The sequence below is a fragment of the Trachurus japonicus genome, chromosome 17, assembly GCF_045865225.1.
Source record: "Trachurus japonicus isolate A0001 chromosome 17, Traja_1.0".
Classification (NCBI taxonomy): domain Eukaryota; kingdom Metazoa; phylum Chordata; class Actinopteri; order Carangiformes; family Carangidae; genus Trachurus; species Trachurus japonicus.
In genome coordinates this window covers 33,131,396-33,152,325 of record NC_140923.1, presented here as the reverse complement: position 1 = coordinate 33,152,325, position 20,930 = coordinate 33,131,396, and the positions used below count along the sequence as shown (strand labels likewise).

Here is a 20,930-nt window from a genome sequence, read left to right as displayed (position 1 = left end):
AAAGAACTAGACCTTTGTGAGAGTGTGAGAGCACAGAAAGGATGTCATACAATAGTGCCTAGAAGAATTCTATCACAAAAGGGGCCAACGGCTGCAAATAAAACATTCAAACCAACTTCGGTGGGAGGTGGACCCCTAAGAGGGGGGATTAGGCTCCAGGGGAATGTCTATAAAATTGAGTTCTTCGAAGCTTTGTCTATCAACGATTGCAAAACTCAGAGCAGGTCCAAAGCCATTGCACTAACTTGAACCAGATCTTTTTTAACATTCGTATTCAAAGTGCACAATCTTGCGCTTAATCATATTATTCATGGTGTTTGATAAACATCATAGCCTGCTGAGCAAATAAGCCCATAAATCAAAGATAAACAACAAGATGTTCTGCAATCAAAGTCCATTTAAAGCCACAAAACCACCACACAAAGCTCCATCATGAACACAACAAACACCTGTCACCCACAGTAATAATCCACAGCCTTAACCTTCGCAGAAAAAATGCCACTGATCCACTGAACATCAGTCCAGCAACTACTACGAACTTGATTTAAACTAATAATGTCCAATGTTCACTCATTGCCTGACACCCACCAATCAGAAGCAGCTCAGACTCATCAGATGGGAGACAGACAACAGTAAGCCCTGGCATGTTCGCCTCACATGCTCTACTCTGAGCTCACTCAGGCAGATAAGCACATGTGGTCAGGGCTCCTAAAATACATTCCCCAGAAAAAAGAACTGACTGGCAGTCTGATATGTGGTGTAAATGTTTACCAGAACAATGGCTTGCCTACTGTGTCCTGTAAATAGTTTAACCAGGGCCAAGGTTCCTGGAAAACTATCTAGTATTTTAGTGGAGACGTAGAGTATGTGGTATAAGTTTATACTGGCAAGGCCAAGGACAAGTGTTTTATTGGATCTTGACTTGTGAATATGAGAAATAGCCTATATGCAATGCAGAAGATGTGAAATCAAAGGAGATGTGATCTGGGCTGCCATAAATATCCACTTCAATCAAATTTATTTGGGCAAAAGTTGACACGCCTTATCTGTCATACATGAGCCAGCTGAAGAATCCATTATCAAGGTTCACAGGTCAAAAGCCAAGAAGTCACATAAACAGGGAGTAGCAGGCCTGCTCTTATTGGCTTGCGTGAGACAGAGGAGTTATCCGTAAGAGATGGTTGAGTTGGAAGCAAAATAGAAAGTAGTAATCATGTCCCAAGAAGAACTCGGCTGGTTGATGAAAGTGGCTCTGAGATTTGAAGATAGGCTGCTTGAATGAAAACAATACCCAGAGTCTACAACCGTGCTAGGGGCTTGATGAGGCTGTACTTAGCCACAGCAGCGCTTTGAATAAAATGCTTCAATCAGCATGCTAGCAGACTCATAGTGACAATTCAGACATACTGATGTTTGGCAAGTGTCCTGTTACCATCTTAGTTTAGTGATAGTATGTGAATGCCTGTAACAACACAAAACAGTGGCGGGTGTGAAATTAATTATTTTCAGTCACGAATAAAAGTATTTGACAAACTTTAAACTTTTGACCTGATGGTGGTTATAATTTAAAGTCAGCAAGTCAGCAAGTTTTTACAATTCATCATGAGCGGGACATTTATGACGCATCACCCCAATAACTGTCAAGATATTGATCTAAACTCAAAAATGTCAACTTCATGTTAAGGGTAGGGGCTGAGACAAAGTCAGTATGATTTAGGGACCATGTCTGTGCATAATTTCATAGCAATCCATCGGTTTTTGAGTTGGTTCAGTCTGGACCAAAGTGGTGGACCTGCAGCTTTTAGACAAAACGTTTAGTTCCGGTTTAGCCAGATTAGTTTATCTTAAACTGAGGCAGGCACTGCTTCAAACAATCCTCCTTACAGAAAACTCTGAGCCAGCTCCGTCAATAAAGCTCCACTCTTTGAACTTCAACACTTTAACATAAACATCAACTGTGCCATTATCTAATATATCTAAGAGCTATATAGACAACAGGGGAACAGCCACCTGCGTTGGTCTTGAAAGAAACCACAGAACCCATTCAACAAAGTCTAACCCACATATTTCATTGAACACATACATTTTCCTCTAGATTTGAAAAACAAAAGAAAAACCTACAAAGCTATCAGAGCTTCACCTGCGACAGTCAAACAAACCTGACAGCTCAAGACCTGCTGTGGACAATGCATGAGGTTGCATTTGTAGGGTGGAGGAGGGCAATAAAGCAATCATGTAGGAAAATACAGCACTAACTTTTACACAGGAAACAGGAAAACCACCTTTCAAACTGAAATTATTAATTTTTTCAGTTATATTGTATTGGCCTGAGCGGGGGACATTGCAAAATCTATTGAGAATGCTGAGTGTGCTTGTTTAATACACCACAAGAAAAAAAGCTGCTCATAGAAGTTCTCATTAACAGATCGCATCTGTCCCCCACAAAGCCAGGTTGTTGTGTGTTCCCAATGTAGACCCATCTCTCTTCTTCAGAATAGGTTAATTTCAGTGCTAATACATCCTTGTGGCTTAAAATACCATTGTGGCAGGTGAGCATTGTTTACAGTCTTGGTGGTCGCATCAGATGCCATCAAAAGAAAAATGTGTGTGACAGGTGTGTGTATGTGTTTTAGGTAGGAGGGGGGTTAGGGGTTGTGTGGTTGGTAGTCACAGCCGCAGATCAAGCCACGCTCTTTTTAGCACACCATAATACAATAATGCTGTTTTCCCTGCTCCCAAATAAACTGAGCATTACCACGTATTAAAGTCAGACATCCCTAAATACCCCGCATGCGTCCATCCTCTTGTAAGTGTGGACTATATTTAGCCATGTAGGATCTTTGCTCAGCTCAGTCTGTCTAAAAACAGAGAAAGAAGAGCCAACACCCATTGTCTGACTCCGTGCCCACCGGGAACCAGAGATGCAACACATGTGGAGAGGGGGCTCTTTTTGTTGCTCTTGTTTTGAAGTCTACTCCAAAACTAGTCAAAGGCACAAGAGCTCACACAAGAGGTCCAGGCCACCACCTGCACTCCTCGAATCTGATTTTACATCCCTCTGATCCCTAATCCTGAGACAAGAATTCCTCTCTTTCCTCACAGTGGATAATTGAGCGTGAGGTACAGTTTTATGGGCCGTGAGCCAAACTCCTGCCAGAGACACGGGTCATGATGGAAGCATATTCGCCAGCCAAAGGGGCGTGAATCCGATTCCTGGCAAGCAACCAACTGCAGGACATTATTCACATGATCACTGCTGGCCGAGGTGATGAAGCTCAATCTGAAAACATAATCATGTAACACCTTTGGGATGTTTGTGAATGTAACACCATGAGTCAATCAGAGGATGACCCAAAAGAAATAAAGAGCAGCAAAAACACAGCACCGGAGAAGAACAATTTGCCAAAATGCATTAAAAAAATTGGTGCTCCCACTAGGCCACATAATTGACACAACTCATCTAATTGCTGCAGAACAAGAACCAAGACAGAAAGCACTTTCCTTCCCTCGCCTCTGGAACATCCAGGTGCTGCATTTAACTGTCACCACAGAGCAATCATTATACACAGTGCAGGTAGCAGCAGGTAAACAGCTGTTCATAGCAGAGGAAGGTATGATAATCTCACCTGCCCAAGGTCCAGGGTGACATTCACCTCGTTGTACCCCAGCCCCCTGGAGAGAGGAGGGCTCTGCCACCACCGCTCGGTCCCGTCGATGGCGCTGGTCACAGGGTGGGCTTTGTTGGGATCAACAGCATTGCAGTAATCACAGAACTGCAAATGGTGTCAAGTAGTCGGCATTAAGAAAAACACACCTCCAAATAAAGTGCAGCAAACTAGATGCAGGTTTAATTATGGAGAGAGGTGCTTACAAAACATTAATATACTGCAAAATATGAAAAACACTGCAAGGGTGGAAAAGAAGGAAAGCCTGGGCATTTCATTGTCAAACTGCATAGCCCACATCAGAGGAACTTCTGAGACCAGTGTTGAAAGGGCATTTCCTTTGGAAAGCTTGGGACTCAATGACTCATTTTGTTTTTACAGAGGCACAACACATTTAGAGGTGATCGTGTTACTAATTAACCTCAATTATACCTTAATATCTGACAATATGTGTAGACCTATCCAACTTCCTGTTGTCTAAGTGTACAGATTACACTGTAATTTCCCTTTTATAATGCTGTGGTTCTACTTCTGTGCATGTCCCATGCACAGAAGCGCTGGGATCACATCAAGCTCCAACTTTCAGTTCTTACCTGTATACTTTGAGTCGGATGTCCGATGTTGGGTCCTCCGACGAGCTTACAGTATAAATCACTTCTCGGTGTCCCAACTTCATCCTGACCGCAGGTTGCTGTGGCAGAGATACTGGAGCCCTCGGCGAGGTTGAAATACGGAGGACTCAAACTAAATCCTGTTAAGTCATCAAACGCTCCTTGTCCATTTACGTTCCTGAAAAGTGTTATTAACAAAGTCAAAAATCCAGCGAGGAGATGAGCTCCCCTCATCCCCCTCGCCATGTTCCGCGTTAGAGATCCTCGTAGATGCTGAGAGCAACCCGCAGCGTGCAGGTCTTGTCATCTATAGATCTCCATGAAATGCGCCTAATGGGCTGCGCGGGGTTACGCGCGGGGCTCTCTCGGCAGGACTCAGTCTTCACGCACAGCTATAGGTTGAACTTCCACTGCTGAAGGTGTGCTCTCTCCGCGCTGCATGTTTTCACACTCAACAACGCCAGCTTTCCGTCTTCCTCACCAAACCGTGCGTGGCACTAGAGCTCTCAGGTGTCAGCCTGTCTATAGTCTGTGTTCAATTTTTAATCCACTGAGCGGGGCCAAAGGTCTCTATCACTGTTTCTGCTGCGTTTCAAGCAGCAGCACGTGTCCCTCTCACCCTCTCTTTTTTTTTTAAATTCTTATAATAATAATAAAAAAAAAACTATATAGTCTCCCCATTGAAAATATAGCCTACTGTAAAAAAATTAATTAATTAATTAAAAAAATAAAAAATAATATATATATATAGGGTTAGGGTTACCTTTTTTTTTTTTTTTTTGCAGACTTTGTTTTTATATCCCACAATCAATCACTCTACAAGGGACAAATATGAATACGTTAGTCACTATGAAAATTATTTTGCAGTTTATGAGGTATAGTTTGAAATAAATGCACAATAAAAACCAAAACAGGTCATAAAAAGATATGTTAGAAATTGAATAAAACAACATTTAGGCTATGATTAATAAGAAGGTTAAGAAGGCGTTATATAGATAGATAGATAGATAGATAGATAGATAGATAGATAGATAGATAGATAGATAGATAGATAGATAGATAGATAGATAGATAGATAGATAGATAGATAGATAGATAGATCCCACCAGTGTAGGCTACAAAATGTCTTTTATCCTTTGACAATGATCTTGTGGCGACCTCTAGTGGAACAGACAGTCATCACACCAGTCATTGGAGAGGTGGGTTTTAGTTTGGTGCACGACGCACGCAATTGAGGGCCGGTTTCAAATGTCGCTCAGCTTTTAGTAACAAGAACTTCCGTATACAGTGAAAAGTAACACGACTATGTCCTGTCTTATTCTGTGTTGCATTATTTAGGCTGCTGTCTCATGATTCTCACAGTAAAAGTGAAATAACTTTATATAGGCTATTTGGGTCAATGATGTAATCAAGGAGGGCCCCAGTCTTGGAAAGTTGTGTCGTCTTAGAAACTCGCTCAACAACAACAACCAGCCTGAGCCTCAACATCATGACTCAGTGGCAGGAGGGTTTCCGCGTCCCAGCATCGCTACCATTCCTCAGACTGGGCAGGCCGCTTTCTTTAACGCATGTGTCATTGCTGTGGCACTGATAAGCAAACAGGAACAAGTTGTGCGGTGACTACTGGAGTGGATAAACGAAACCGGACAGCCGTGGATCACAGGTTGAATCTGTTGTGTTTTTATTTTTCTTCCAGGACTCTGCATGGAGCCGACAACCCTACAGGTAGGGGGGATAACTTTACTTAGAGCTGGATACGGTTTGGTTTGTTTATGGCGTGGAGTGGAACAAGTGTTATTACCCTCTACAGAACAACCTCACCGACTGTATTTGTATCCAATCCGACGAGTTTCATTTTGGCGGATGCTTAAATATGGTCCGGTGTCGATGTTTATAATGGTAGCCTTCCGCGTGCTTATGTAAACCATTACAATTGTTATATACAATTGTTATATTTAACAGTAACAGAATAGGAAGTTATTTTCATTATGGGATGTTTTATGTCAACTTATTGAATGCTAACCTAAGTCCAAATATAGAGATCCACATCAGATCCAGCGTTGTTCTGTGAAATGATTCATTCATAGTTTGAACAGGAAGATTGTTACCATTTATAAAGTCTCCTATGAAGTCTGATCTTTTTAAAATGTCTTTGTAACATATAGGGAATTTCTCATATGCATTGCAATTCTCTTTCAATGCTCGAAATGGCAGGTATCCATATCTGACAGTTGTATGTGGTTGAGGTATAGGGGTTCCCTCCTCAGGTGCTGCAGATGAGCCTCTTCTAAAATCAATAAATAATTTACTACTTGAGTTATAAGCTTCAATCTGCAGATGCTAACGTTAGTCTTTTTATTTTCATAAGCAAATAATCTGCAATATTTTCGATATTAATCATTTGGTCATATCAAAGGTTTTTATTGACAGATTTGAATGGACAATCACTTAATTTATTAATAATTTACTATAAAAAGTAAGTACAGGCAGTTTTCATTACAAAATATACCTTTGTTTATCATTTTTGCAGTTTGTGGGATATTCAGATGATGTGAACTCACTCATCTTGAGATTCATACACAAGGAACATCTGAATCTGAAATATTAATAGATTTTCTGCTTTTTCAGAAAGCTATTGCTGTAGCACAGAAAGCCTCAGAGGAGGACCAGGCTGGAAACTACGAAGAAGCCATCAGCTCCTACCAACATGCTGTCAAGTACTTTCTGCACATTTTAAAACGTACGTCATTATTGTGGGGAACAAAATGCACCTGACCTAAGTCACTCAGCATCACACAATAACTGCAGCACCCTCTAGCAACCGCTTGTCACTATCATTGCCTGATGGGCAAATTAGCATGCAGAAGTGAAATTAGTCCACTATGTACAAAATTTAAATTGTGCTGTTATCCAACAACGCAATTAAATTAATGTTCTCTTTCCCATCAGGTGAACCCCAGGGTAAAGATGGCAACCAGAAGATCAGAGACAGGTGTAAACAGTACCTGGACAGAGTGGAAGAACTACAGCAGTACCTAGTGAATAAAGAGGTTCTTACAAAAAAAATATTTCATCTTACAAGTCTGGACATGGTTCTCCATAATGGTAGAATGAACATGGGTGTGCTTGAGCATCTTTATTGGGCTACTGCTGCTTAAGAGAAAATATGTCACTTGTGTCTGAAAAAATTATTAATGCTTCAACATAGAAATCACTAGTTCACTCAGTCTGTCTGTGTTTCATTTTTGAAAGAGTAGGGTAACACGTATTACAACTGGAGGGTCACCCTACTGACAGGAGTTTGGAAACGCAGTTGGCGCAAGTAACTCAGACGCTACGTCTTGACGTCATCACATTCCGTGCACGCGAGTATCGACTTTTCAATGCGGAAGTTTCCTCCTCGATCTTACTCGGGAGCGCTCTGGGGAACGAAAACAAACCTCATAAAAACATCGTTTACCGAGTCAACAGCCAATTTGTAAGGCTACAGCTTGAAGAGTGTTGTTTAAAAGTCGTTTAGTCACGGTGGTGTGTCATCCGTTTCGATTATTGGACTTAAGTGATCGGGCCTTATGGCTACCAACAATAATTTACAGGTAAGTTGAAGACGAACCTCGGGGCCGAATAGGACGCGTAAACAAGCTCAAAAAGTTGTCATTACGTAAAAACGGACTGAAAAAAACGTCGTAGTTGTTGTCAACCGAAGTGCGTGGCCTGGTTTTGTTGGGTGGTGTTTAGTGTAAATGCCCCCGAGGATTTCACCGTAACGTTTTTAACATTAGCTGCTAATTAGCATGCTTAGCTAGCAAGGCGTGCATACGGTATGTTACTTGTCAACAGCAAAAACACCATTAACAGCTGACACTGCGAGTTGTATGTGGTATTAAATATAGTGTTTTCGTTGTTAAAGTACACGCGGATGGTTAATTTCCCCAAACAACACTGGCGTTAGCGGATTTATTGACCAACATTAACACCGCTAATGAGATTAGCGTTGCTAACTAGCTGGTTTTATTTGGCCTCTAAACGACTCCCACATCCAACAGAAAGCGAAAATTATTAACATTATATACTTGGGTATGTGTTACCGATGCACGTTGCATTGCGGTTATTTTTAGCAGGTACGGCAACTAAAAGGAAGTGAAACAAACTGCTGTCTATGTAAAGTCCTGACGAAGTCCTAGCTCGGTGTGTGCAGTGTCATCACGCATGACAGGTGTAGCATTGAACACACGCTATTTATATATTACGGTAAACGTACGGCTGACATGAATTTAAATGTCACTTATTCAGTTGTTGTTTGTATTGTTTAGTTGATTTCATAACTTTCTGTCATCTTTGTTGTTTCATTGCCAGATTGTTATTGGCCTTATCTGTGCATGTCAGTACCTACAGGGGTCAATGTAACTAATGTTGCTCTGTGTCTTTTTTTCTTTTTTTAATTTTCTTTTTAGAAAGCCATTGATCTTGCCAGCAAGGCGGCTCAGGAGGATAAAGCTCAGAACTATGAGGAGGCTCTACGGCTTTACCAGGCTGCTGTTCAGTACTTCCTTCATGTTGTGAAATGTACGACATGAAACAAGTCTTTGGTATTGAGTATAAGCTGACAGATGACACTGTAGACTGTGGTTGATATGTTTAAAAATGGCTTCATTCTCTTCCTTAATTAACCCAGAAATATTATCCTTTTTAAACTATTGGTTTATGAGTGTACTAACAATGCCAAGAAATGCAGGTGGGAAATGTCTAATCCTCCAGCCTGAAATTTGTCTAACCTCTAATTTACGTACTTATTTCTGACAGATGAAGCCCAAGGTGATAAAGCAAAACAGAGCATCCGGGCGAAATGTGCTGAATATTTGGACAGAGCAGAGAAGTTGAAGGAGTACCTAAAGAAGAAAGAGAAAGCTCCTCCTTCTAAGCCTGTCAAAGAATCGCAGTCTGATGACAAAGGGTGTGTTGATGGGTGGGGCAGTGGGTTATGTCTGCTTACATGCCGTCCTTCACATCTGCAGGAACAATCAGTTTCCCTCAATATATTTAAATATGATAATATAATCTATTTTTACTTGAAATGTAGTCAGCAGAATATATTTTTAATGTAATGTTTGTGTGTATAGGAATGAAAGCGATGAAGGTGATGATCCAGAGAAAAAGAAGTTCCAAAATCAACTCTCAGGTTTGCAATATCATTTTTAGAAACTATTTGGCTCTCTGCATACTTTGTGCTTATTGTGAGTTTGTTAAATTAAGTCATGTCATTGTCAAGGCATTAATGTAGTATGTTTCTTTTTCCAGGTGCAATCGTTATGGAGAAACCAAATATCAAATGGAATGATGTTGCTGGTTTAGAGGGAGCCAAGGAGGCTCTGAAAGAAGCTGTTATTCTTCCAATTAAGTTTCCCCACCTTTTCACAGGTATTAAAGTTTCTATTGTTTAAATAATGACCTCTCTATTAAATGATGGAGGCAAACAATAATAACTACCGGTAATATTAATTAAATTACCTCTGTGCTTGGATTACAGGAAAGAGAACTCCATGGAGGGGAATCTTGCTCTTTGGTCCTCCAGGTACAGGAAAGTCCTATCTGGCTAAAGCTGTTGCTACAGAGGCAAACAACTCGACGTTCTTCTCCATCTCCTCGTCTGACCTCGTCTCCAAATGGCTGGGAGAGAGTGAAAAGTGAGTCATATAAGCATAGAAATATGTCGTATCCAACAGCATTCTCCTACTTCATGTCCTGAAAACTTTCTTACTGCTTCACAGGTTGGTGAAGAATCTTTTCAGCCTTGCAAGGGAGCACAAGCCTTCCATCATCTTCATCGATGAGATTGACTCCCTGTGTGGCTCAAGAAGTGAGAACGAGAGTGAGGCTGCTCGTCGTATCAAGACAGAGTTCCTGGTCCAGATGCAGGGTGAGTCTGATGAGCTAAAAAATATATATATTGAGTGTTTGATCGTTTCTAAGATATGGCTGCTGAGCACTCCCCACTTCTTATGTTAAATTGTTTACAAATCTGAGATACAGATTTTTTTTTTTTTCGTGTCAGTGAATGTTTTTTTTCAGAAATACTCTGGAATTAGAAAACAACCTGTAGGATCTAAAATGTCAGTCCAATTAAAAGATGATTGTTTAGGCACTAAGTGAAGCGACCCGTTCAGTTTCAGTCCCCACATTTTCACCGGCAGTATTATTTTGGAAAGCTTGGATTTTACTAAGGTTTAAACATAGAAACTGCAGCTGCAATAATTTGATGATGAGCAAATGCTTTTGGGCAACGTTAAAACTTTCGCGTTATAGGCAGATAAAGTCCCATCCATCCAGATTAATGTCCTCTGGACTGCTGTATAGGAGTTGTTCCAGAGAAGGGCAGTGTGGTCTTTCTCTCAGTCTCTCTCTCTGCACCTTTTTTCTGTTCACTTCGAACCAACTGAAGTGTGAACATTTTAAATGAGCACTGAGTCACATGAGGCCGGAAACTGCTATTGCAGCACTCCAAACACAATCAAACTTTACAACATGCTGATTCTAGTCACTGCCCCAAACACATATCACAGCGCAGGTGAGAAAAAACACCTGCTATGACATCACTGGTAAGAATGTTGCCAAAGGTTTGGTATAGCTATTAATAGCTGAGCTAAAATTACACATTTGATTGGTCGTTATCGAGCGGGCGGGATATTGAATGTTTCGAGCTCGGTGTGTGTGTCTCTCAGACGTTTGATTGACAGATGACAGATCCAATATCAGTGGCTGATGAATCGCTAGCAGCGTGACGCATAATTCATGTGCCTGCAATGCGAAAAAAAACTACCCCACTTTCATCCCGGATTTACTCGAAAATAGAATTTTGCACAAAGTTTGGGCTCCATCGTCTGATAGATGAGTTATTACACTAATGTTAAGACCCATAGTGGACTCAAATTCAATGTTCTTTTCTGAACACCTTTAATCTTTTATTGTTATAAATCTAAAGCAAATTTTCTTTAATATGATCAGTTGTTATGTAAGCTGTATTCAGCAACTCTCCAGGACTTCTTGCATGTGTACACTTTTTAATAAACAGTTGTAATGTAATTGAAATCACAATATGGACAAGTGCAATATCCAAACCGCAGGTGCTGAAATGTTCTTTATTTGATAAAAGTAAAATGTGTCACAACATTATTGTGAATTGTTAGCACCATAATTGCCGCCCTGGCCAACAAAACTTATTCTCTACATGCAAAGGGGCATGTCTGTTTAGTACAAGACCCAACAAAACGCAAGTGAAAATAATCAAAAGCAAAAATGACCATTTCAACTGAAATCATGTATCACACTCACAGCCCATATAATCACAAAATCGTGTTTTTTGTTTTTGTAATGCAGCCCTTATTTCAGTTGTATCTTACAGTGGGTTTGATGTTTTGCAGGTGTGGGGAATGACAATGAAGGAATACTGGTACTTGGAGCAACAAACATCCCATGGACACTAGACTCAGCCATCAGAAGAAGGTTAATGTTATTACTCAGAAAAAAAACCTGTTTGTAATCATGTTGTCATTCCCCTGTGCTGACTGATCACCCATAATATTCTCTCAGATTTGAGAAAAGGATCTACATCCCGCTGCCTGAAGAGCATGCCCGTTCCTTCATGTTCAAGCTTCACCTGGGATCAACCCCAAACAGCCTCACTGAATCCGACTTCGTCACTCTGGGCAAAAAGACAGACGGCTACTCAGGAGCAGATATAAGTATCATTGTCAGAGATGCTCTAATGCAGCCGGTTCGAAAGGTCCAGTCAGCAACCCACTTCAAACGGGTATGACTATTACAATTTCATATACAATTTTAATGCTCCTAAACAATAATGACTTATAGCTAACTGTTACTTTTGTTTCTGTCTGTCTGATTTAAATAAGGTACGGGGTCCATCCAGAACAGACCCCAACATGATTATAGATGACCTCTTGACTCCTTGCTCTCCTGGCGATCCCAACGCAACTGAAATGACATGGATGGAGGTCCCTGGGGAGAAGTTATTGGAGCCTGTAGTATGCATGGTAAGGATATATAAGAACTAGCAATATATTTTAATATAAATGTATATCAAAGCCCACACTCTAATGTGTTTTTTTGTCCTCTTTTCAGTCTGACATGCTGAGGTCTCAGTCCAACACAAAGCCAACAGTCAATGACCAAGACCTGGACAAACTGAAAAAATTCACAGAGGACTTTGGCCAGGAAGGCTAGGCAGCATGAATGAGCCAAGTCAAACCAAAGCAAAGGAGCTGATTGTCTCTTTTTATTGTCCTTGTCCCTTTTTCTCTGTCTTTCTCTATCTCATCTTAGCCATTCACCACTAGGTAAATGGTTATTGTAAGTGGGAGAGATTACTGTTCTGTTCTGCCAATCTGATAACCTTACCACACACAAAGGTGGAAGACCTAGTTTTATTTGATATTCACCATTGTCCAAAGAAGATTAAAAAAAAATTCCATCAACTGATAAAAGAATCAATGCTACATAGGAAACTTAGAGGATTGTTTGACTTATGCACTAAAAACTAAAGGTATTGATGAGCAGAATACCCAAGCATCTGAGGGAAACAAGTAGAAGACCTACACAACAATTAGTGCAAATGAGGTCAGTGTTATTTATTTTAGGTCGGGACCACACTGTCCTTATTTTCTAGTCAGTGCATCTCACTAGACTAGTAAATATCCCTTACATATTCTCTATTTTGTATTAAGAAAAAAAACAAGCATTTTATAGTGTATCATGTACTTTGTGGAATATATACATCTTGGGCTGGGAAAGTGATGCAGATGGCAGGAGTTCACAGAATTTTGTTTTGGTGAAATATTTCCATTCTTGTCTCAAGGTGGTGGACAGAGTTTGAGACAGAGACACTCAGGATGAGAGCTGCATTGACCCCTGTGGATTGTTTATTACGTTTCCAAACAAATGACAGTTGTATTTCTCAGTTACTTGGTTGTCATTGGAATTCAGCTCTTGGCTGTTGGGGTGACTCACCAGTGGTGCCGTACCAGCATTATTTTACCATTTTGTTTTTCAAAGGACTCAGTAGCTTTGAATTGCTTTTCCACTCGGCTCATGGGGTTTTTCACAACTAAATGTACATTTTTTCATTAGTGTCCTCTGGCTTTGCTAATTACCCTTAATGCAAACTTCAACGAAGCCTTATATTAAGATAAAGTCACATTGCTAATTAAGACTGAGGTGTTTGAGTTGGACACCAGTGGCTCAGGTGGAGAGATAATCTTTTACACTTGATAACACAGGAATGCATCTCCAAGCATGGAGTATATGTAGCCATAAGAGGCAGTGTGCACCATGTGCCTTCCAGAAAAGCCGCAAAATTATCTTCTTTTTTTTTTTTTAATGTTGGTCTGCTCATATATTGAGTGCTTTGTCACTACAACTAAGAAATGTATAACACTTGCACATTTCATGTAAGCTTTCTTAGAGATTGTATACAGCTGTACTCTTCTGCTACTAAGGTGTGCTGTCTCCTTTGAGTTTTGTTGGGAAACATATCTTATTTCACTGTAAATGTCTATACATATAGCCAACTCTTCAGCCTTTTCTTTGAAAAGAGGTCAACCATGCATACGATTTCCTATTTTTTTCGTTTCCATTGTGTAAATAAAGGTAATAGCTTTGTCAAGAAAATAAGTTTTGTTATTGACAAAGATTGATTTGTAGGTCCATTAAATCACATTACATCAATTTGTGTAAACATTAAAACTGATAGGCTACTTTTTACCAGTTGACATACCTGGCGGCTGGTTGGGTGGGTGCTGGCCATGGATGTATTATGCTGGCTGCGTAGATGGGTGCGCGGCTAGCTGAAGCGGATACGACGAATGAGGAAGCGGAACGTTGCATTGTGGGAGTTGTTGTCAGTGCGCGTTCGAGCAGCGCTGTGTTTCCAGGGAGCATTCCCGCCTGAGAACTACAAGTACCAACTGCGACCTCGGCCGAGCGTCCGTTAACAGTGCACAGTTCGATTTGTTTTGGTTTATGCCGACTGCGTTTTGTCACGGGGAGCGAAGGTCCACCGCGGTACTCTAACCTGACCTTTACACACCTTTGACTCGCCGCCAAAACCTCCAGCAGCAACTCCTCTGAGCTCCTAGTTACGCCAACCCCCCACCCCCTCCCCCCTTTTCCAGGGCCGCCGCCGCCTGCCCCCGTAGCTCCGTTATCGGACCCGAGAAGCTGGCCTGCTAGTTAGCAAACAAGCTAACGATTGCCAGATTTCACCCATGTCCTCTGAAGAAGGGTTGAGCTCAACGATCGCGGATTGGATTTTCATCAATTCCTGGTGGCTCCTCCTGCCATTCATCATGCTCCTTGTCGTCGCTGCCTTCATTGTTGCCTTTGTGCTACTGTTGTACATGATATCGCCCCTTATTAGCCCGAAACCTCTGAAACTGAACGGGGCCCACGTCGTGGTAAGTGGAGAGCTATATGCTACGTTCACTCATTTCTGCAGCTCCTCTGCTCGCTTTAACTTATATTCTAGCAGAGTATAGTTTCTGTATGCCTGCAGCACTAATGCCATTATCAATAATTACTAACGATTTTGACGGAGAATTACATTAATTTTCAGTGTATAGCTGACTGACAGTTATAAGGAGAGACACGCCCACACGGGTCGAGCAACGTTACGGTTAACATTACTCAATAAACCAATTTATTATGTGCACCTAAAGTCACGTGACGCTTTTTGCCATTTAATGCAGTCATTCTACCATAGTGATAGTTATACTGTTCAGTTTTGTTTTAAATAGTAGTACAGAGGCTCTAACTAAGCTAAGTTAATAATCAACGTAAAGATTATGTCACTGAGTAACGTTATAACATGACAGTATATTATGGTACCAGCTACTACAGCAACTCAAGTTTTTAAAAACAGCCAGTTGAACCAGCAACTGTCTGTGACAGCTTGTGCAAAAAAAAAAACTGAGCAGGCTGACTGTCAGTGCAACTATTCTTCCTTAATCAAGCAAGTGTGATAACTCATTGACAGAACAAACTTGCACATTTTCAACTTTATGAACATTGCATCTTCGGTTTACCTTCGCCACCCATGAGCTACAGGTGAGCTACCCTATATTTGACCTTTGATGAATGATCGTTTTGCTCTTTGAAATTCCAGGTGACAGGAGGCTCAAGTGGGATTGGAAAATGCATTGCAATTGAGTGCTACAGGCAAGGAGCATTCATCACCTTGGTGGCACGAGATGAGGTCAGTACAAACCCCATTCAGTCAACTGTTTCTCAGTCCAGCCCAGCCCTTTCACAACCTGTTTGTTGTTATATCAGACTCGTTTGATGTCAAACACATAAAAAAAAAACAATTCTAAAGGTGAATTTGCTCCATGTCAGTTAAAGATATGCTCTAATCACATGCAAAATGTGCCTTTGTGTCAAACAGTCCACCTGTGTGTGAGCGTCTATGTCCTGAAGATTTAATTTGATTTTTAATAAGGGTGAGACTGACTTTTAAAAGAATTTACACAGGTTTGAACAGATCATATGCATGTTTTTCCCTTTAGGCTAAACTGCTTCAGGCAAAGAAAGAGGTGGAGAAATTTGCCATCAATGACAAACAGGTATGAATTTAGTTGTTCTTTTCTACAAAGAATAACCTCTTTTGACATTTTACATTAGTTTACAAAGATCATGTACAATTTCTTTATACAGGTGGTGCTCTGCATATCAGTGGATGTAGCCAGTGATTACAGTCAGGTGGAAAGTGTGATAAAACAGGTAATGTTACTCTCCAGTGTAATGGAACATCTCAGGCTCCTTTTAATAATTCAGTGCAGAAGTGTTGAAGTGGCTTTTTCCTGTTGTGTAGGCTCAAGAGAAGCTGGGGCCTGTTGATATGCTCGTAAACTGTGCTGGAATGTCCATTTCTGGAAAGTTCGAGGAAGTGGAGGTGGATCGTTTTAAAGTAAGCACCTACGAGCCTTACCAGGACCCAAGTATTATCTATATACTAGGAATTCAATAATCTACTCTGATCAGTACTAATAAAAAAAAAAAAAGATTAAATAGAATAGATTACTTGCAGGGTTCCCACGTGACCTGAAAAAAAAAGTCAAATGTCCTGGAAAAGCTCGAGTCGTCATGGAAAATTATTTATCACATCGTGACATCAGCTACCAGAGCTCCGTTTGACTTTTTCCGACCCCACTAAGGATTTATTTTCCAAAGAAGTGCCTAGCAAGAAAACTGGCGACTTTGAGTTGATGAGTGTTTCCAGTATTGGACCAGGAGAGTGAGGGTTTTCTCTGCTGAGTGAAAGATAAAGGAGCAGCAGAGAGCTGTTGTGGGCGTGGTTTAAAAACAAAAACAACATGTTTACGTTTTTCTATGATAATATAATAATTTCTAAGCATGTAAGAGATTATTTCATAGATAAGTTAGAGCCATAGACTGCACATCTTTAAATCAGACTTCTGGGGGTGAGAGAGGAATATACATAGAAACAATCATGTACAAAATAAGGTACAACTGTCGAAAAGAACACTTCTCCGAAAGATGAAAGGGAGGGGGATGTTTTAGCGTATGGTGTAATAACATGTCTGTCATACTGTAGCAGTTGAAAATGTCCTGGAAAGTGATTTCAAGAAGTCAAAGTAATAGGGGGAATGATCTCCAGAAATGTTATGGACATATTAGAATTAAAATTGAAAATCCATGTGGACTTTAGATCAATTGATTTACAAAACACATAAAAAATATTTTTGACCAACATGATAAATTTGCACTAATACCAAATCAACAACACTTCTGTGTTTTATGAATTAAATGCTAATCAGGAAAGGTGTGACTGCTGTCTGACATTGTTGTCATAACCTTCGATGAATGTCCAACAGAAACTGATGGAAGTGAACTATCTGGGCAGCGTTTACCCCACAAGAGCCGTCATAACCACCATGAAGGAGCGAAGAATGGGCCGCATCATGTTTGTGTCCTCCCAAGCAGGCCAGATCGGCCTGTTCGGATACACTGCCTACTCTCCATCCAAGTTCGCCCTGCGTGGCTTAGCCGAGTCGCTGCAGATGGAGGTGAGTTTTACCTCCTTGCAATTGTATATGCTTAAATTTATCTAACACATACTCTATCTTGTTCATTTCTGCACCACTTTGCTCCCGAAGCATGTGGGTGTGAATGTTGGTGGTATGAATATTGTAATAAGGATTCCCAATATACCAATAGGCTGCATTCATACTTACTTTGATTGCCTCAAATCCATGTTGTTGCTGTTTTTTTTGTCCCCCAGATAAAGCCATACAATATCTATGTGACTCTGGCTTACCCCCCTGACACTGACACTCCAGGACTGGCTGAGGAAAACAAAACAAAGGTAAATTCTTGAACACAACTAACAGTAACAGGATTTCACTTTGATTCCCCCACCTTAGTAACACATTTTCCTCTCCTGTTCTTTTCTCTTGTAGCCTCTAGAGACCAAATTAATCTCCGAAACATCTGGAGTTTGTCAACCAGACCAAGTGGCTAAAATCGTTGTGCGAGATGCAGTGGTAAGAAATTCAGTTCACCCACCACTAGGCTTCTTGTTTAGCTTTTAAAAATGAAGTAAATGTTTGTGAAGACATCTGAATAGCCTGTGTTAAATGTGCCTACCTGTTCTCCTTTGCCTTCACAGCAGGGGAACTTCAACAGCTCGGTGGGACCCGATGGGTACATGTTATCAGCCCTCACCTGTGGAATGTCACCCGTCACCTCCATCACAGAGGGTCTGCAGCAGGTACAGACACATGCACGAGAGTGGGACACTGGCCTAAGTAATGCTCCCCTTGGCCATTTATAATAACAAATTCTAACCGCTGCTTATCTTCTGCACAGATCGTTACCATGGGGTTATTTCGGACCATCGCCCTCTTCTACCTGGGGAGTTTTGACAGCATTGTGCGCCGCTGCATGATTCAGAGGGAGCAGTTGAAAGCAGCTGACAAGAGAGAGTGACAGCAGCCTTGCCTTCTTCACAGCCCAGTGCCCCTCCTCCTTCTCCTTATCTTCTTCCACTTACCCCTTATCCCATCCCCTCCCCTTCAAGCTGTATAAGTGCACAACCGTAGGTGGGGGGAAAAGGCCAAGCTTTGAGTGCATTTCTGATATCAACTCCACAGATGGGATGAAAGAAAATGGCAGATGTTTACTCTTTGCTTGTCTTGTGACGCAACTCCCCCATTAACTTCACAGCCATTACTCTCCTTTCAGAGCATTCCAGTGACTTTTCGGTTTAATGTGTCCACCTGCTTCTTTTTGTGGGAGCAGCCTTACTTTAGGGGAATGAGGGCAGACTAAACATCCCACAGCCTGGTTTTAAAGTAGGTAGGCTTTGTGAACCACTTACGTTAGATATCAGGCCTCTACTCGCACAGTGTTGTTGGGGTTTTTTTTTTCCCCTCAGAGGGGAAAAAGCAACAGATAGCCTGTCCGACCAGTTGTGCCAAATATGGCTTCCGATTCCTTCCCACCAGGGGCTATAGTGAAAACCAGAATGGTAACTTTCACCTTTTGCCATATTGTTGCATGTATCACAACACTAGGTCCACCTTGTAAGAATTGTACTGTTTTCACTAAACAAGTCCCTTCTTCCTCTACCTATTTTCGTACCACAAGTCTTTGCAAGCAAAGCACCTTCCTTTTTGACTGAATAACCTCTGTGTTTGAAACCAGTTTTGACCCTCAGCGTTTTATTGTTGCTGTGGGATGTTTTGTTTTTGTGCTCTGTGTGTGAACCAAACCAGGATGTGATACAACAGCACTCTTCAGTGACATCAGAGAGCGAGCGAGCGAAAGAAAGAAAGAAAGAGTGAGAGAGAGAGCGTGAGCGTGTGATGTTTTTTAAATTTTACTAATGCAAAAACATAATATCCAGAAAATAATATTCAAAAATTTTGGACATGGTGTTGGGGCAAAGACCCTTTGGGTGAATTGTTTTGCATGAATGCGTGTGCGTGCGTTCGCGTTTGCTGTGACTGAGCCAACCCCCGGGGAGAGAAAAGCCATTCGATTTTATTGTCTCGGGAATAAACAGACCAAATTATTTTCTCATCATCCCAGTTTATATTATTGAGAAAGGAAAGCAGGTAATATGGGTTGAAGCCATGAAGTTAAAAGATGGAGAAAAAACTAAACAAAAACACACCAGCTCAGGTGATTTCACTTTTCACCTGTGGATTTAATTTGAATTTCAATACATTTTCTTTCTTTTTTTTTTCTTTCCTTAAATGTGTGAAAGGAAGCGTATCATTTTTACATGCAGTTTTGTGTGTCTGTGCACATATTCAACCACCCCAGTTCAAGATCCAAGTGGGATCCATAATCTATGAGGGTGGTGTAAAAGTCAGGGCAGGGCAAGACTCGCTGGTCCGAGTCATGTCCCTGCACGTCTAGTGAGGGCGCTGGAGATTTGTTTTACATAAAGGCCTAAACAGTAGAGGGACTAGTGTGGAAGTGTGGTCCTTGTCCCTCTGATTTTGACCTGCTTTGACTCTGTCGTGCACAGTTGGGACTTTGTAACTCTCTTAATAACACTATCGATTCCCTCCTGATTTCTGTCAAGCCTGGGAAAAGTCCTGTATTTACCATATGACCTTCTTATTGTTTTGCATATTGAGGGAGAAGTACAGTGTTGACTCTTGCAAGTCTTCCTTTTGGTCCATCACAAACAGGGAGAATGTACTTTAATACAAAGCGTACAAATCAGAACATAGGAATATTATTTTTTAAATACACCAATATTTGAATGCCAAAATGTGTTAAGACAATTTCTGTAGATGCAATGCATTTATTTGAGATGAATTTCAATGTTGCTGCTCTGTTGATCTTAGAATTAGTTTGTAAAAGATGCGACGCGGTGTGGGGACCCATTCTAAGCCTTAAGACGTGACTACTGATAAAGCTAATGCTATAAGAATGGACCTGTCCACAGAACAATGTGGCGTGACCCACATGTGGTTTACCAGTTCATTTAATATGACTTTTAAGTGTAAAATGCCAACTGTTTTTTGTGTGTGTGTATTTTGTCAGTTTCCAGTCTTTGTATGACATAAAGAAGCCTTACTGGAATCCAAGATATGAAAGTGGGAATGGATGACTCATGTTTGATGATGTTCTCATTTGACATTGGTTAAAGGCATACTGTCCTGCACTCAAGAGCTTTTCATAATTGTACATTTATTGCTTTCAGAAATTCTCTTTTTTTCCCCTTGAGGTAGCAAAACATAGTTGATAGAACATGTAGCCCGTATAAAAGCAGTTTTAACACCTTTTTAAGCTATGCAAATGAAGCCTATGCTTACAATATGTTTAAACATTCAGTCAAGATATAAGTTTTGTAACAGTCAATCATTCCCCCTAATTAATGGTGTCATCATCAGATAATTATTGAGTTTCCAAGGATTGAACATGGAAGTCATAATGCACTCTCATTCTTGCTTTTGACTTTGTTTTCTGCCAAAAAACTTAACACCTTCACCTTGTGTGCCATTGAAGAAAATGTGAGAAGTAAACGTTTCTTTGTCTTATTTTCTTACATGATAAACTAAATAAATACCTGTGAGGAAAAACAAAGTGTAACTCATCCTTAGTTGTA

General features: G+C 40.8%; 3 protein-coding genes across 4 annotated transcripts in view; 2 read left to right on the top strand and 1 right to left on the bottom strand.

Moving 5' to 3' along the window:
* LOC146971156 (laminin subunit alpha-3-like) overlaps window positions 1-4,825 on the bottom strand; it is a 52,778-nt gene extending 47,953 nt beyond the window's left edge. Inside the window, exons 1-2 of the mRNA XM_085803816.1 lie at window positions 4,259-4,825; window positions 3,627-3,773 (exon numbers count right to left, since the gene is read on the bottom strand). Coding sequence (XP_085659942.1) covers window positions 3,627-3,773; window positions 4,259-4,522 — 411 coding nt within the window. The 5' untranslated portion in view covers window positions 4,523-4,825. The remainder of the gene's footprint in view (window positions 1-3,626; window positions 3,774-4,258) is intronic.
* Window positions 4,826-5,892: 1,067 nt separating this feature from the next.
* On the top strand, window positions 5,893-13,960 carry vps4b (vacuolar protein sorting 4 homolog B). Of its 2 annotated transcripts, XM_085803814.1 has the most exons (13): window positions 5,893-6,001; window positions 6,905-7,016; window positions 7,226-7,326; window positions 8,731-8,842; window positions 9,080-9,230; window positions 9,397-9,455; window positions 9,575-9,694; window positions 9,804-9,960; window positions 10,045-10,193; window positions 11,695-11,776; window positions 11,864-12,083; window positions 12,184-12,324; window positions 12,413-13,960. In XM_085803814.1, exons 1-13 carry the CDS (start codon window positions 5,981-5,983, stop codon window positions 12,512-12,514), a joined length of 1,527 nt encoding a protein of 508 aa, XP_085659940.1. In that variant the 5' UTR covers window positions 5,893-5,980; the 3' UTR covers window positions 12,515-13,960. The 2 variants fall into 2 exon arrangements, with proteins under 2 accessions (XP_085659940.1, XP_085659941.1); XM_085803815.1 differs by lacking the exons at window positions 5,893-6,001; window positions 6,905-7,016; window positions 7,226-7,326 and adding an exon at window positions 7,659-7,872.
* A 326-nt stretch (window positions 13,961-14,286) lies between these two features.
* kdsr (3-ketodihydrosphingosine reductase) lies at window positions 14,287-20,908 on the top strand. Its single transcript, XM_085803811.1, has 10 exons — window positions 14,287-14,742; window positions 15,450-15,539; window positions 15,850-15,906; window positions 15,998-16,063; window positions 16,155-16,250; window positions 17,179-17,370; window positions 17,586-17,669; window positions 17,764-17,847; window positions 17,973-18,074; window positions 18,173-20,908. The coding sequence occupies exons 1-10, from the start codon at window positions 14,554-14,556 to the stop codon at window positions 18,290-18,292; spliced, it is 1,080 nt and encodes a 359-aa protein (XP_085659937.1). The 5' UTR covers window positions 14,287-14,553; the 3' UTR covers window positions 18,293-20,908.
* The last annotated feature ends 22 nt before the right edge of the window (window positions 20,909-20,930 follow it).

What these genes read in the sequence shown, in the direction of transcription:
- vps4b (XM_085803814.1), top strand. Translation starts at nt 5,981, where the DNA reads ATGGAGCCGACAACCCTACAG. An exon ending in GTTCCTGGTCCAGATGCAGG is followed by an intron (nt 10,194 to 11,694) that starts GTGAGTCTGATG and finishes GATGTTTTGCAG; the next exon opens with GTGTGGGGAATGACAATGAA. An exon ending in TGGAGCCTGTAGTATGCATG is followed by an intron (nt 12,325 to 12,412) that starts GTAAGGATATAT and finishes TCCTCTTTTCAG; the next exon opens with TCTGACATGCTGAGGTCTCA.
- kdsr (XM_085803811.1), top strand. Translation starts at nt 14,554, where the DNA reads ATGTCCTCTGAAGAAGGGTTGAGCTCAACGATCGCGGATTGGATTTTC. An exon ending in TGGAAAGTGTGATAAAACAG is followed by an intron (nt 16,064 to 16,154) that starts GTAATGTTACTC and finishes CCTGTTGTGTAG; the next exon opens with GCTCAAGAGAAGCTGGGGCC. An exon ending in CTGAGGAAAACAAAACAAAG is followed by an intron (nt 17,670 to 17,763) that starts GTAAATTCTTGA and finishes TTTCTCTTGTAG; the next exon opens with CCTCTAGAGACCAAATTAAT.